At 54.2% G+C, this 14,151-nt stretch overlaps 1 protein-coding gene across 5 annotated transcripts in view; it reads left to right on the top strand.

Annotated features, from left to right (window-relative positions):
• NLE1 (notchless homolog 1) overlaps positions 1-12,549 on the top strand; it is an 86,772-nt gene extending 74,223 nt beyond the window's left edge. The window contains exons 1-14 of one of the 5 annotated variants that reach the window (XM_068529881.1): positions 3,469-3,591; positions 3,835-3,988; positions 4,125-4,268; positions 5,281-5,498; positions 6,097-6,176; positions 7,004-7,080; positions 7,258-7,355; positions 7,712-7,904; positions 8,383-8,518; positions 8,665-8,711; positions 9,569-9,771; positions 11,322-11,481; positions 11,588-11,658; positions 12,206-12,549. In XM_068529881.1, the coding sequence (XP_068385982.1) occupies positions 3,482-3,591; positions 3,835-3,988; positions 4,125-4,268; positions 5,281-5,498; positions 6,097-6,176; positions 7,004-7,080; positions 7,258-7,355; positions 7,712-7,904; positions 8,383-8,518; positions 8,665-8,711; positions 9,569-9,771; positions 11,322-11,481; positions 11,588-11,658; positions 12,206-12,218 (1,704 nt within the window). In that variant the 5' untranslated portion in view covers positions 3,469-3,481 and the 3' untranslated portion in view covers positions 12,219-12,549. Of the gene's footprint in view, positions 1-3,468; positions 3,592-3,829; positions 3,989-4,124; positions 4,269-5,280; positions 5,499-6,096; positions 6,177-7,003; positions 7,081-7,257; positions 7,356-7,711; positions 7,905-8,382; positions 8,519-8,664; positions 8,712-9,568; positions 9,772-11,321; positions 11,482-11,587; positions 11,659-11,843; positions 12,012-12,205 lie in introns of those variants that run through there. The other 4 variants (XM_068529885.1, XM_068529882.1, XM_068529883.1 and 1 more) reach the window with 4 other exon arrangements.
• The last annotated feature ends 1,602 nt before the right edge of the window (positions 12,550-14,151 follow it).

Genomic DNA, 14,151 nt, shown 5'->3' on the forward strand with positions numbered 1-14,151 from the left:
CCCCAGGTGCCCCATCCACCAGGATGCGAGGTGAGGATGCAGCCTGCAACGGACCCACCCCGAGCACCCGCGAATCCTTTGCCCAGAAGGACATCACAGCATTTGCTCGGAGCGTGGCCCGAGTTGAGAGGGGTCTCGGAGACCCTGTTCCTAGGGAACTCTGCTCAATATTATGTAACAACCTAAATGGGAAAAGAATCTAAAAAAGAACAGATACATGTATATGCAGAACTGAATCACTTTGCTGTACGCCTGAAGCTAAGGCAACACTGTTAACCAGCTATACTCCAATATAAAATTAAAAAAAAAAAAAAAATCCCTGTTCCTCCCTCTCTCTCCCTCCCAGCTAGACACACCAAGGACCTGAATTCTCACCGCAGGCCTTAAAATTTCTGGGTCCCCCTTCTCCCTCCCCAGTCCAAGGAGCACTCCAGGCCAGCTCACGTTCTCACGAGGACAATGTTCTCGGTCTGTCCTCCCCGGGGTGCAGCTCCCGTGCGTGTGAACCCCCAGCCAGCCAGCGTCAGTCTGCCCCTCCTAGCCCCTACCCAGGAGACTTTATCAGCCCTGCTGGTGGCTCCAGACCATATTTAGCCACAGGGGCAGGTGCCCCTGGAGTCTGTCACTGATACTCAGGGCCCTCCCCCTCCCCAGACTGGACAGTCATTACCACGTGGAGGTTCTGACTAACCTCTGCCCCAGCACCCCGCTCAGGGGCGGTCCTGGGGGCTCAGGCACTCATACCCCAAAGAGTGAGAGAAAGATCCAGAGGGACGGGAACCCCCCAGCGCACCCTCCCTCCCTCGGCACGGCTCTAATGCCGCTTGTCCAACTCCATCCCAGATAAACGACCTCCTCTCCCCTCCCCCCCACCACTGCTATTTTGGGAGCAGAGTGACAGCTGAGGGGCTGGCAGACTTGGACACACAGAGCAGCTGCCCAGGTCCCAGACCAACTGGAGACATCCAGAAATGCCCTTCTGGAGGGAGGAGGGAAGAAGGAGGAATGTTCCTTCCCCTCTTCCCCTTGGCCACAACTCCCCTACCCCTTCCACCTGTTGAAAATGTCCTTGCTTTTCAGAAAGACCCATGGGCTTGCTATCTCACTTTAGTGGAAGTGGGATGTTTGTTTGTTCCACTCTGCACCTCTTCTGTGGTTCCTCCCCATCTGTATGGAGCGGCTATATTCAGCCTCTCTCTCCCATCAGACTGGGAGCTCCCAGAGGACGGGCTCTGTTCATCCCCCACCAGACTGAAATCTTCTCCCACAGCAAGAGCTGGGGCAACCTGGGAATTCCCTGAGACCAAGGACTGTGCCCCCTAACTGACTGGGACTTGCGGAGTCCCCCTCATCAGAAGGGGGTCTTCCTGGGACAAGAGCTATGTATTCACTAAAAACTGTGAATCAGGGACTTCCCTGGCAGTCCAGGGGTTAAGACTCCGCGCTCCCGCTGCAGGGGGCACGGGTTTGATCCCTGTTCAGGGAACTAAGATCCTGCATGTGGCTCAAAACAAAAACAAAAAAACCCCCCAAAACTGTGAATCACTATGTTGTGCACCTGAAACTTATATAATATTGTAAATCAACTATACCTCGATGTTAAAATTTTAATTAAATTAAAAATTTTTAATTAAGAAAAAACAACTATGTATTCGTCACCAGAGAGGGTCTCCCCTGGGGCAGGAATTGTTTCTCATCATCCGACTGAGGGTTCCTAAGAGAAATTTATGAGGTTGTCCCTGCTTGGATTCAGAATTCTCCCGCATTTCTGTGTCTGTGAGCCTGGGCTGTGGGCACCCTCCCAGAGGGCAAGGATAGCATCTCATGCAGTTTGATTTCCCCTGGCACAGAGCCTGGAAGAACCAGTGCCCAATGCATGTTCCTAAATGAATGAATGAATGAAGTCTTTGTGCTGATGCTTTGCTTCACTTACTACCATTCTGTCATCCTCTCCCCTATATCTTCAAACTGAGAAAGATACTGCAGGAGAAAAAGCATAGGTGGGATCACTCACACTAGATTCTGCTCTTAGTTCTGTGACCTTGAAAACACAGCTCTGTGACTTTGGACAAGTTCTACTGCTCTGCTGGACACAAGATCCAGCCCTGATATATGTTTGTTGACTGAATAAACGAATGAATGGATGGGTGAATTCCCTGCCTTCATGGTGTCCCCAACCCCGGGCCCCTTTGTGGGTGGCTCTCTGTAGCAGTGACATAACACGGTAAAGGATCCTGCCATTGGATCCATTGGGTGGGCCATTGGCAGAGAGAGATCCAAGGGACCCTAGATTCAAATCCTGATTCGGTAATTCATTCCACAAGCATTTCTTAAGCATTTGCTATGTGCCAGAAACTGTGAATGATTATGGAAGCAGAGAACATTCATGGGGGTAAGGATTTGTGTCTATTTTGTTCACTTACATATCCCAAGTGTCTGCAACAGTGCGTGGTATGTAGTAGGTGCTCAATAATATTTGTTGAATGAATGGATGAAAGACTTCCATGGATCTGTGATTTCTGAAGAATACCAAGGTGTTTTGAAATCAGGAAACATGACATTGTTTCAGAGAAGGTTTCCCTGAGTAAATGATTGAATGAGTTAATGTACGTAGAGCTCCTAGAACAGTGTCTGACAGAGACCTTTTTTAAATGATTGAATGGATATTTAAGGCAAGACCTGAAGAATGAGGAACTGTTCCAGTATGTATTCATCAGCTCAGGCTGCCATAGCAAAATACCACAACTGGGTGGCCTAAACAACAACAAAAAAGTTTTATTCTCACAATGCAGGAGGCTAGAAGCCTAAGATCAAGGTGCCATCATTAGGGTTGGTTTCTGGTGAAACTTCACTTCCTGGCTTGTAGATAGCCACCTTCTGAGGTGTATTCACACAGCCTCCTCTCTGTGTGAGAGCAAAGAGAGGTGTGGGGCGGCGGGGGGAGAGCACGCGAGAGCCGTTGTTTCTCCTCCTCTTCTTATAAGGACACCAGTCCTATCAAATTTGGATGCCATCTTTATGACCTCACATAACCTTTATTACATCCTTATAGAGCCTATCTCCAAATACAGTCACACTGGGGGTTAGGGCTTCAACGTATGAATTGGGGGGGGGGGGTGTGCACAAGTCTGTACCAGCTCCAGAAAACAGCATGGGCAAAAGCACTTGGAAGAACTAAGAAATAGCCAGAAAGATTTGATCTTAAAGTGAGAGGAGTGGCTGGAGAGGTAAGGCTGAGTGGACCATCATAAGGAGTCTGATTTTTTCCTGCCTGTAATGGGAGCCATTGTAGGGTTTTAGGGCAGAAAGTAACAGACCAGATTTTTTGGTTTGAAACGTCACTCTGGTTGCTGTGTGGAGAACGCACAGGAGGAGGCAGGGTAGAGACAGGGAGGCAAGTGAAGAGGCTATTGCAGGGACCACGGTGACTCAGAGCGGAGTGTGGCAGTGGAGGTGGAGAGAAGAGATTCTAGATAGGTTCATGAGGCAGCACTGGCAGAGCCTGAGACTCCCTGGATGCAGGGGGGAGAGAGAGCGAGAGAGCGAGAAAGAGAGAGAGAGAGGAGTTGACAGGAAGATCCCAGGTTTCCGGTAAGAGCGCTCCTGGTCCGACTCTGCTTTAGTTCCTCATCTGTAACATGGGGTGAAAAGAGTTGTGAGGATTAAATGAGTTACGTATGTAAAGCACTTAGAACAATGCCTGATACATTGCTATCGTTATCATTATCATTATTATTATTGTTATTGCTCTACACTGTTGAAAACTGTAGGAATTTTTTGCTTCTGTACGCATCAAGTATTATTAATTTATTTGATCCATTTATTTGAGGCCAGGCGCGGCGCGACACTTCCCCTCCGCAACACCAGAGGGCGATGTGGCGGTTTGCAGCACCGCTGGACCACGGGGGCGGCGCTCCGTCCCGCCGGAGTTTTCCGCTCCACGTGGGGACGCAGGATGGCGGCGGCGGCGGCGGCGGCGGTGGTGGCGGTGGGTGGGCCTGAGTGGGGGTAGGGGCGCCGCGGCTGGGCGCTCGGGCCGGGGTCCCCGAGGCCGGAGGGAGGCGGAAGTGGGGGCTCTTCGGTCCGGGCGGCGTGCATAACGCCCGCCGCCCTTGTCCGCACAGAACGAGGCGGCGACGCGCGACGTGCAGCGACTGCTAGTGCAGTTCCAGGATGAGGGCGGGCAGCTGCTGGGCTCCCCGTTCGACGTGCCCGTGGACATCACCCCGGACAAGCTGCAGCTCGTGTGCAACGCGCTGCTGGCCCAGGTGAGCGGCGGGCCCGGCGGCCCCGCGTCTTCTCCGCCGGGCGGGGGGCGGGCGGCGCTGCCCTGGCTGGGGACGCAGGGGATCAGGAGACCGAAGGTCTCGGGTACATCCCCACCACTCTCCCACAGGGGTGATAACAACCCGGCGGTGCCGTCTGCCTTGGGGAGGGTCGGAAGATGTGATCAGTGTGAGAGCGCTTTACGCGCCCACCGTCGGGAGTTCACCTGCGGAGAGAGACCGCGTTTTGAACGCATTGGGTGCATCGTAACAGTGATTCCTTGTCACAGCTCCTCATTATATTCCCATTGTCATTAATATCTCCATTTTACAGTGTTGCCTGGGATCATTCAATTATTTGTATGGCGCTGCGCAGTAGGTGGTAGATTGGGAGTTGGAAGCCAAGTGTCAGATTCAAAACTCATGCTCTCCTAAGCCGGTGTTTATCAGAATGCTGCCCTCTGTTGAGGGGTGGGAGGCTGTTTAAAAATGCAATACCTGGACCCCACCCAAGACTTGCTACACCAGACCCTGGGGTGAAGCAGAGAGTCTGCCTTTTTTCAGTCAGCTTCTTGGATGCTTCTTACACATTATGCAGCATGGTCTGGTGGTTTAGAAAACGCTGCATAATGCTATATACTAACCCTAATGCTGGACTTTAGTTTTCTTTCTGAAGAAACTGAATTAGGCATCAGCAATAGGACGTTGCGCTAATCACTTAGTTGCTCTGAGCCTCAGTTTTTTTCATCTATCAGTATTAATGCCCACTTCCCAGGGTGGTTGTGAGATTCAGATAAAGGATTTTGAAGTGGTGTGTAAGTGTCTTGCAGTCACTCTTCAAGGATTAAAAAGTTCTTGCTGAATGGGGAATGATGGGGGTAACCCAAGCAGGGTGGCTTGAAAAGTAGGAAGCGTTGCCTGCCCACAGCTCACGGAGGGTGGGGTTCCCTGGTGGAGGCAGCCTTGCCCATCCTTTGATGGGGGCGGGGGGGTTCTCTTTGCTGTTGTCCTCCAGGAGGATCCCCTGCCACTGGCTTTCTATGTCCATGATGCCGAGATCACCTCCTCCCTGGGGAGGACGCTGGAGTCACAGGCGGTCGAGACAGAGAAGGTCCTTGACATCGTCTACCAGCCACAGGCTATCTTCAGGGTTCGCGCTGTGACCCGCTGCACCAGCTCCTTGGAGGGTCACAGCGAGGCAGTCATTTCTGTGGCCTTCAGCCCTACAGGAAAGTAAGGACAGCTGCAGAGTCATGGAGGAGAGAGTGGGTGCAGCTGCTGGCGGGGGTGGGGGGACCCCCAAGTTATGCTCAATGGGGCCTCCAGCTGCCTACCATAGACCCAAGCTCTGGGCTCAGGTTGCAAGTAAGGGACTTCCCCGGTGGAGTTTGGTCCCTGAAGGTCAAGGATACCTGCCTTGGAAGAGCCCTTCCTGGACTTGACCTCAGGAGATCTGAGCTGCAAGCTCACCTCTGTCCCTTCTTAGCCATGTGACCTGGGCAAGTCATTTAACCTCTGAGTTAGTTGTTCACCTGAGAAATAGGGTTTATTTGCTTCTCACAATCCTATGAGGATAATAAGAAGCTTTAAATCTGGTTATGACTGTGGCCATTCCTTTTAGAAAGGACAAGGAGAGAAATGGCCTCCTGGGGTCTTCTCCCAGATGGCATCGGTGTTACATTTCTCCTTCTCAGAAGAGAAAATTCCAGTCCCAGATTCTGTTCCCAGAAGATGATTGACTAGGCGGCAGGAATGTACATGTGCAGTGTTTCCGGTGGGCCCCACCCCTTGTCCTCACTGCAGAGGTCAGGTGGCCTCTCTTCTTCCCCAGGTACCTGGCCAGTGGCTCTGGAGACACTACTGTGCGCTTCTGGGATCTCAGCACTGAGACACCACATTTCACGTGCCAGGGTCAGTACCCACTTACCCGCTTAGGGGGTTTTAACGCAGTGGCGGGTGGCTGATTCACTCAGCTCTTTAGCTCCTGAGGGGGAGAGGAGGCCCAGAGCACATTCCAGCCCCTTGACATCCAGTTAGTGGCTGCCTGTTCCTAGGTAGAGACCTTACCCTTGAGCCCCGCCAGCCACTTGCAAACAAGCAGAGACTGGACGGAAGAGTCAGCGTGGGGCTGTGGGCAGGGGCTAACTGCCTGGTAGCAAGGAGAACCAGGCTTAAATCCAGTCTCTGCCCTAGTGGTTCTCAAACTTGAACGTGCATCAGAATCACCTGGAGGGCTTGTTAAAATATAGATTTCTGGGTCCCACCCCCAGAATTTTGTCTCCTTAGGTCTGGGGTGTGACCTGAAATTTGCGTTTCAAGTTCCCAGGCATTGCTGTTGCTGCTGGCCTGGGGACCTCACACTAGCTGGGTGACCTTGTAGGTAGGCCTTGCTTCCTTTCTAAGCTTCGGTTTTCTCATCTGGAGAATGGGGATGATACTTCTTGCTTTGCCCCATGCTTTAAAGCTATCATGAGAATTGTAGGACTGATGTGTATGAAAGAACTTTATACCACGTAGCATATGAGGAGCTACTAGAAAGTGGCAGTGTTATCTGTGCGGCAAGATGCACGGCCCTAGCACTTGGGAAGGATTCTCCCTTTGCCTAGGAAGCCTCATCTCTTCTGTTCGATCGTCCATTTATTCAGCAGCTAGCTAAGGAGTTTCTGCAGCGTGCCAGGCATAGCTAGGCAATGGGGATAAAGACAGGTGTCCCCCTTTCTCCCCCACTGCTTTCTTAGGACACAGACACTGGGTCCTTAGCATATCCTGGTCCCCAGACGGCAAGAAGCTGGCTTCAGGCTGCAAGAATGGCCAGGTAGATGGGGGTCAGGGTAATTAGGCAGGGATTCTGGGGCTCCCTTCCTGCAGGATGGGTCAGAATCAGGTTCTGGGGTCTTCAGGGAGGGATGAGTGGGGGCGATGGCCGGGGGACCCTTGGTGGGACCAGGGGAAGGGTGGGGAGGGTTATTTTCGATGAGCTGCTGTCCTTCAGATTCTCCTATGGGACCCAAGCACAGGGAAGCAAGTGGGCAGGACCCTTGCCGGCCACAGCAAGTGGATCACAGCCCTGAGCTGGGAGCCCCTCCATGCGTGAGTGACACTGACAGCTGGGTGAATGAGGAGCCAGGGCTTCAAAGCCGTAGCCCTCCCCTGCTTGGTGCAGAGGAGTCTTATGTGAGGGGAGACAAGGTAGACAGTCTGACCGGCAGTGACAGCATGGCAGGCAGTGGGGAAGGTCTTCTGCACCTGTGTTGCGCGGGCGGGGCGGGGGGAGGGCGGTGGTGCTCATCACGGGGCCTGAGAGCCACCTTGCAGTGCAGCCAGATCTTGGGGTCAGGAAGCTGTCGAGACATTATCCCTGGTCTTCGCGCTGGGGATCGGGAGGCAGTGTTGGAAGACAGGCGTTGCCAGGTCAGAAGTGAGGGCACATCTCCCTTTCTTTCCAGCAACCCCGAGTGCCGCTACGTGGCCAGCAGCTCCAAGGACGGCAGCGTGCGGGTCTGGGACACGGCTGTGGGCCGCTGTGAGCGCATCCTCACCGGGCACACGCAGTCAGTCACCTGTCTCCGGTGGGGAGGGGACGGGCTTCTCTACTCCGCCTCCCAGGACCGCACCATCAAAGTCTGGAGGGCTCATGATGTAAGAGCTGGGAGAGGCCCGGAACCAGCCTGGGGAAATCTTGGGCCAGGGAGGTTGACCAGTGTTTCCTGGGTGGTTGGGGAAGTGCTTCGGGAACGGGGGTCCTATGGTTTGGTGCTGCATTATAACGGAGGTTCCAGGACCCCTTAGCATGGTCAGGCTCTGGAAATTTCCTGCTGTAGGAAGCCTATTTAGGCTTATCGAACCTGCCGTATCCCAAACTTATTTGACTAGAGCCCTTTTTTGTGACATTTCCCTTCTGTGAAACATATTTCCAGAAACAGTGCTCTGGGCCGGTACCCTTATTTTACAAATGAGGAGAGACTTGAGCCCAGAGGGGTGATTTGATTCAGATCACAGTGAATGAGGGCCCTGCTTCGGAGTCCCACAGTGCCCATCTTCTGGGGCTGATCTGGGGGTGCGCGTTCCCAGGGGTGGAGTGCTCTGTGTGTGTCTGACCTGCCTCCCTTCGCCCTAGGGCGTGCTGTGCCGGACTCTGCAAGGCCATGGCCACTGGGTGAACACCATGGCCCTCAGCACCGACTACGCCCTGCGCACGGGGGCCTTTGACCCAGTCGAGGCCTCAGTTAATGCCCAAGACCTCCGAGGGTCCTGTGAGTGAGCGGGAGGAGGAGGGGAAGGAGCCAGTTCTCAAGCTTAACATGCGAGAGGCAGACCTAGGCTGTGGGGGGGTACTTGCTCTTTGTGTTGGATTTTCTCATCAGCCTTGTTCCTTCTCTCCTTCGATACCTGGACACAGTGCAGGAGTTAAAGGAGAGAGCCCTGAGCCGCTACAACCTCATGCGGGTGAGTATCTGCCAGCACCGCCAGCTCTACACACTTCTTCTCCTCGTCCCCAAGATACTGCAGACGCTCAGGCTCTTCTCCCTTCTAGCCCCAGCTCAGAACGTACCTCTTCCGGAAAGTTGTTCCTGATAATCCTAGTTTACAATCCTAAAAACCATAATGTGCTGGGGATCATTTTATTTCATTTTGTTTTGTTATCTGTTTATTTGCATTCCTCAGGTACCTCTCTTTTTAAATTTTATGTAGTTTCAGTAACACATTCACATGGTCTAAGGGTCAAAGAAAACAAAAAGGGGAATTCCCTGGTAGTCCAGTGGTTAGGACTCGGCGCTCTCACTGCCAAGGGCCCGGGGTTCGATCCCTGGTCGGGGAACTAAGATCCTGCATGCTGCATGGCGTGGCCAAAAAAATAAAAAAAATTTTTTTTAATGCAAAGAACACAAAGCAGTAGGGGCCGTTTTAGATGGTGGAAAGTCTCTCATCTCTGTTGCACCTTCATCCGTGCTTTCTGGAAGCATCCAGTGCTACCAGTGTCTCGTGTCTCCTTCCAGAGACGTCATATATACACATACACGTATACGTGTACACTACACACAGTACAGATACTCACACGTATACAAGCCCACATGTAAAATCCTTCCCCTTTTTAACACACCACTCTGTACCTTGCTTCTTCATGTAATTCTACGTCAGAGAAATGGTCCCGTCCCGTGTGCGTGAAGTTTCCCTTCGGGGGAAGTAACCAGCCTCCTTTCTCCAGTCCTGGACTCTGTGCTGGTGTTGAGCAGTCAGTGGTGTGTTCGCTACCGAGGTCGGGCTCTCCTCTCTGAGACCATGTGTGCTTTGTGCCTCCCCAGGGCCAGGGCCCAGAGAGGCTGGTGTCTGGCTCAGACGACTTCACCCTGTTCCTGTGGTCCCCGGCGGAGGACAAGAAGCCCCTGGCACGGATGACGGGGCACCAGGCCCTCATCAACCAGGTGCTCTTCTCCGCGGACTCGCGCATCATCGCCAGCGCCTCCTTTGACAAGTCCATCAAGCTGTGGGATGGCAGGACGGGCAAGTGAGTGGCGGGCGTGGGGAGGGGAGGAGCGACGCTCTTCCTCCGGAACGAGCTTGGCTCTGCCGCTTCCCAGCTTTGTGGCCCTGGCAAGTGTTTGGATTTTCTGAGCCTCTTGTTGCCTCTTCTGAATGTGCAGACCCCCTACCTCTCTGCTTTGTTACAAGGATTAAATGAGGTGGTCTGTTCAGCACCATCACTCAGTGGGCGCCGAAAATGCTAGTTTCTTTCATATCTAGGGAGAGAAATGATCTTAAAGCTGGCCAAGGGAATTCCCTGGCGGTCCAGTGGTTAGGATTCTGTGCTCTCACTGCCAGGGATTCGGTCCCTGGTCGGGGAGCTAAGATCCTGGAAGCCGTACGGCATGGCCAAAAAAAAAAAAAAAAAAAAATGCTGGCCAAGGGCCAGGGATGCAGCACAAGTGTAGGTTTGTGGTCCAGTCTTTATCTGGCCCTCCTCAAAGTGAGGCAGTGCATCACCTGGGAGCTTGATGGAAATGCAGAACCTTGGGCCCCATGCCAGACCTTGGGGATCAGATGACCTGCATTTTAAGGTCACCTTTCAAGTCTGAGAAGCACTGGTATGACGAGGCACAGTGCCCTTGCAGCTAGTTAGGAGGAGAGGCAGAGGCGTAGGCGAGAAAAGGAGCAAGGAAGCCCTTGTTGAGGCCAAAGGGGCACCTACGTGTCAGTCTCTGTGTATTTTCACACCACAGCCCTGTGAAATATATCATTCAGTTTCTTTTGTTTCTTTTTTTTTTTTTTTTGGCTGCGTTGGGTCTTCGTTGCTGCACGCAGGCTTTCTCTAGTTGCGGCGAGCGGGGGCTACTCTTGGTTGCAGTGCGCGGGCCTCTCATCGCGGTGGCTTCTCTTGTTGCGGAGCACGGACTCTAGGCGCGCGGGCTTCAGTAACTGTGGCGCGTGGGCTCAGTAGTTGTGGCTCGCAGGCTCTACAGCTCAGGCTCAGTAGTTGTGGCGCGTGGGCTTAGTTGCTCCGTGTCATGTGGGATCTTCCCAGACCAGGGCTCGAACCCGTGTCCCCTGCATTGGCAGGCAGATTGTTAACCACTGCACCGCCAGGGAAGCCCCGGTTTCTTTTTAAGATAAGGAAACTGAGTCTCAGAGAGGCCCAACGACTTGCACCAGCAGACACAGCCAGTCTGTCCCGACCAGGTTCCAGGTGGGCCTGGCCCACTGTTTCTCCATGCCACCTGTCAGCAGGCTCCTGTCGGGGTGGTTGGGCGAGGGTGGGGTCGTGCGGATGGGCTAAGCAGATGGCTGCATTGGATTCCGAGGCTTGCAAAGTTGAGCAGGTATGGAGGCCTGGCAAGAAACATTCTAGAAGCAACTCATTTGGAGAAGTTTTACAACATCGTAATGACCGGAAAAGATTAAATTGGTCTGGGGTGGGGACCAGACAGTGAGATTTTGTAAAAGTTCCCAGGTAATCCTGACACGCAGCCAAGGTTGAGAACCACCGCTGTGGGCATAGAGGACCCCTCAGGCGTGTTTGAAGATCTCATATCCATCCTCATCTTCCTTCCCCTGGCCCAGGTACCTGGCCTCCCTGCGTGGCCATGTGGCTGCCGTGTACCAGATTGCGTGGTCGGCCGACAGCCGGCTCTTGGTCAGTGGCAGCAGTGACAGCACACTGAAGGTGTGGGATGTGAAGGCCCAGAAGCTGGTCACAGACCTGCCAGGCCACGCGGATGAGGTACGGCCGACCCTCGTGGGCAAGTGGTTGAGGGGGAATTGAGGCCTGGCCCTCCTCCCCCACTCTCCTCACTGTGCCACCATCCCCCTCCCCTTCCTCCCTTCAGGTATACGCTGTCGACTGGAGTCCAGACGGCCAGAGAGTGGCAAGTGGTGGAAAGGACAAATGCCTCCGGATGTGAGTTTGGGGGAGGTGGCGGCTCTCCTGCCCTTTGTCACCATCCCCTGTGGTGTAGAGTTCCAAGGGCTCTCCATGTGCCCACGCCGTCCCGAGACGGTAGCCTCCAGCGTGAGGCGGTAGTTCTTAGCACGCTGGATTTTGGAGTCCTGTGACCTAGTTCAAATCCTTGTTCTGCCTTTCAGTGTGCAGTCGTGGAGAGCTTGGTTCACCTGTCTCCTGGGACTTACCAGGAGACAGGAGGATCAAAGATAGGTGAATACACTTTGGAACCTGAGGGTTGTGTACTTGTAAAGGATTGCCACTGTTTGTCATTGGACAGCTGTGGTGGGCATCGCAGGGGCCAGGCCCCTGGATGAGGTCCTGGCCGAGGCAGTGGCGGGCGCCTGGCCTAAGTTCGGGTGGCTGGAGCAGGGACAGTAGCCGGGGCGGGGGGAGTAGACCGAGGGGGGACCAAAAGCTCTCCCCCTAGTGGGCTCCTGGGATTGTATGGTGCCTCCCTCTCCCGAGGTGGCATCCCCATCCTGCTCCCTCCCTCCCTCCACAGATGGAGGAGATGAGAAATCCCAAGGATCCCCACCTGGACTCAGCCTCTGCCAGCTGCCTGCCCGGATGGAGACCAAAGGCCGGGGTGATGACCTTGAGAATGAGCGTGGCCTGCCGTCCTAGGACAGACCCCAGTGGCATCCCTCCCCAGAGCAGGAGGTCGAAGGTCGCAGGAGGTTATCACTGAGCTCAGCCCTTGGCCGTCACTTGGAAGCTCGCTGGTGCCAGCACGGGGGAGGCCGAGCGATGACTGGCCCTTACTGCTGCCCCTGCCTCCTTTTCTAAATGCCGTCTATTTAGGGTCGGACCCCAGATTCTGTGACCAAATAAATAACTTATATTTTGTGTGTTTGGGTTATGATTTCTTGTCCCAGGTTCTCAGGGCTTTACTGAGGACTATGCTAGGTCAGCTTGTCTAGCCCCTCCCTCTGGGCTACACCAAAACCATGCTGATCAGGAAGTTGCCTTTCCTCTCTTCCCACCGTGCCTACGAGGGAGAGGCCAGTTGAGGCTGGGGAGATGGGCTGAAGCCCGTATGTTAGTGGCCAGAGGATGATGTAAGGCTGTGTTGTCCATTCTGGTGGCACCAGCCACATGAAGCTGTTGGCATTAACTAGAATTCGGTCCAGTTAGAAATGCAGTTGTCACACTAGCTCAGGGCTACTTACTGATTTGGACAGCACAGGTAGAGGACACTTTGACCATCACAAGGACTTGTGCTGGTCAGTGCTGCTCTGGGGTGCTTTCCTCGGCCTCAGACAGCCCCGCTGGGCTCTCGCAGCACAGAGAGGAGGGCGGCGGCTGTCCCGGAGGGTTCCCTCTAACAGGCCGTGCTGTGGCGGGAGCTCTGGAGGAAGCAGGAGTGGTGTAATGGGGAGGGTGGTTCTCTGCCCCGTGAAGACTCACATAGTGAAGGGAATCCCCACCAGGACATCCTCAAACCTTTGGCCGAGATCTTGCCCTCCATGCGTCTTGCCTCCACTTTCTCTTCCAATACCAAGGTGCATCTACTCAGGTTGACTTCCAAACCATCCTTGTATGGACCGCTCGGGGCCACGGCACTTCTGACATCTTGTTCCTCCTCACCCTCCCCCGCCCCATCTGTGCTGTTAAATCGTCTCCTGGCTGTGGTTCTTGGCTTCCACCTGGCCCCTCTCTGCAGGGGGGGCTGCGTGAGGGGCCGAGGGAGGCAGCGGGGTCTGAGGTCCTACTCGGTGCCAGGCCCTGTTCTGCTGTGCTCTCACGTGACCCTCACAGTAACCCTACAGCCAAACCTGGAAGGGTCAGACCACGTCCCCATGTTTTTGATGAGGAAATTGAGCCCAAGCAGCTTAAATGGTTTGCCTGTACCCTCACATCCAGGAAGAGACAGAATTAAATCAGGCCCTCCCCCCAAAGCTTGTGCACTTTGCATCATGTCCCCCAGAGCTCAAGTCTGAGGCTGACAGTGTGTGGGCTGTCGCTACCTCTGTCCAACATTGCTCTTTTTCCTGGTGTGTGTTTTAATCTTTGAGGACCATCTCCTCCTCCCACGGGGAAAGGGTGTTGTTGTCATCTCATTACCCCGTCCCCTGACCCACCTGGACTCTTGGTCCTGGCAGAAGCCAGGAGGGTGGGTGGCAGCAGCCCAGCTGAGGCTGTCGGCGGCATGAAACAGAATTCCAAGGTGCTGCGTGACCTGCAGGTTTTAATGAGGGACCTGGACCAGCCCAGATCTGGGGAAGGAAGCCTAGCAGCTACGGGCAGTGGAGGCTGATCTGACCTGGCCAGGCCTGCGGTGTCTCCAGGTGAGTGGAGCTCCCATCTGGCCTCGGCCCCAGGCCCGGGACCAGCAGGATGGTCAGCGGTTCCCTGGCTTGGTGCTGCTGGTACATTTCATGGTTCCGGTTCCTAAGGGCCCTAGGCCGAAGCTGAAAGTAGGTGAGGGGCTTCCTGGGACCCTCCCCC

Source organism: Eschrichtius robustus, chromosome 20 (assembly GCF_028021215.1).
Source record: "Eschrichtius robustus isolate mEscRob2 chromosome 20, mEscRob2.pri, whole genome shotgun sequence".
Classification (NCBI taxonomy): Eukaryota; Metazoa; Chordata; class Mammalia; order Artiodactyla; family Eschrichtiidae; genus Eschrichtius; species Eschrichtius robustus.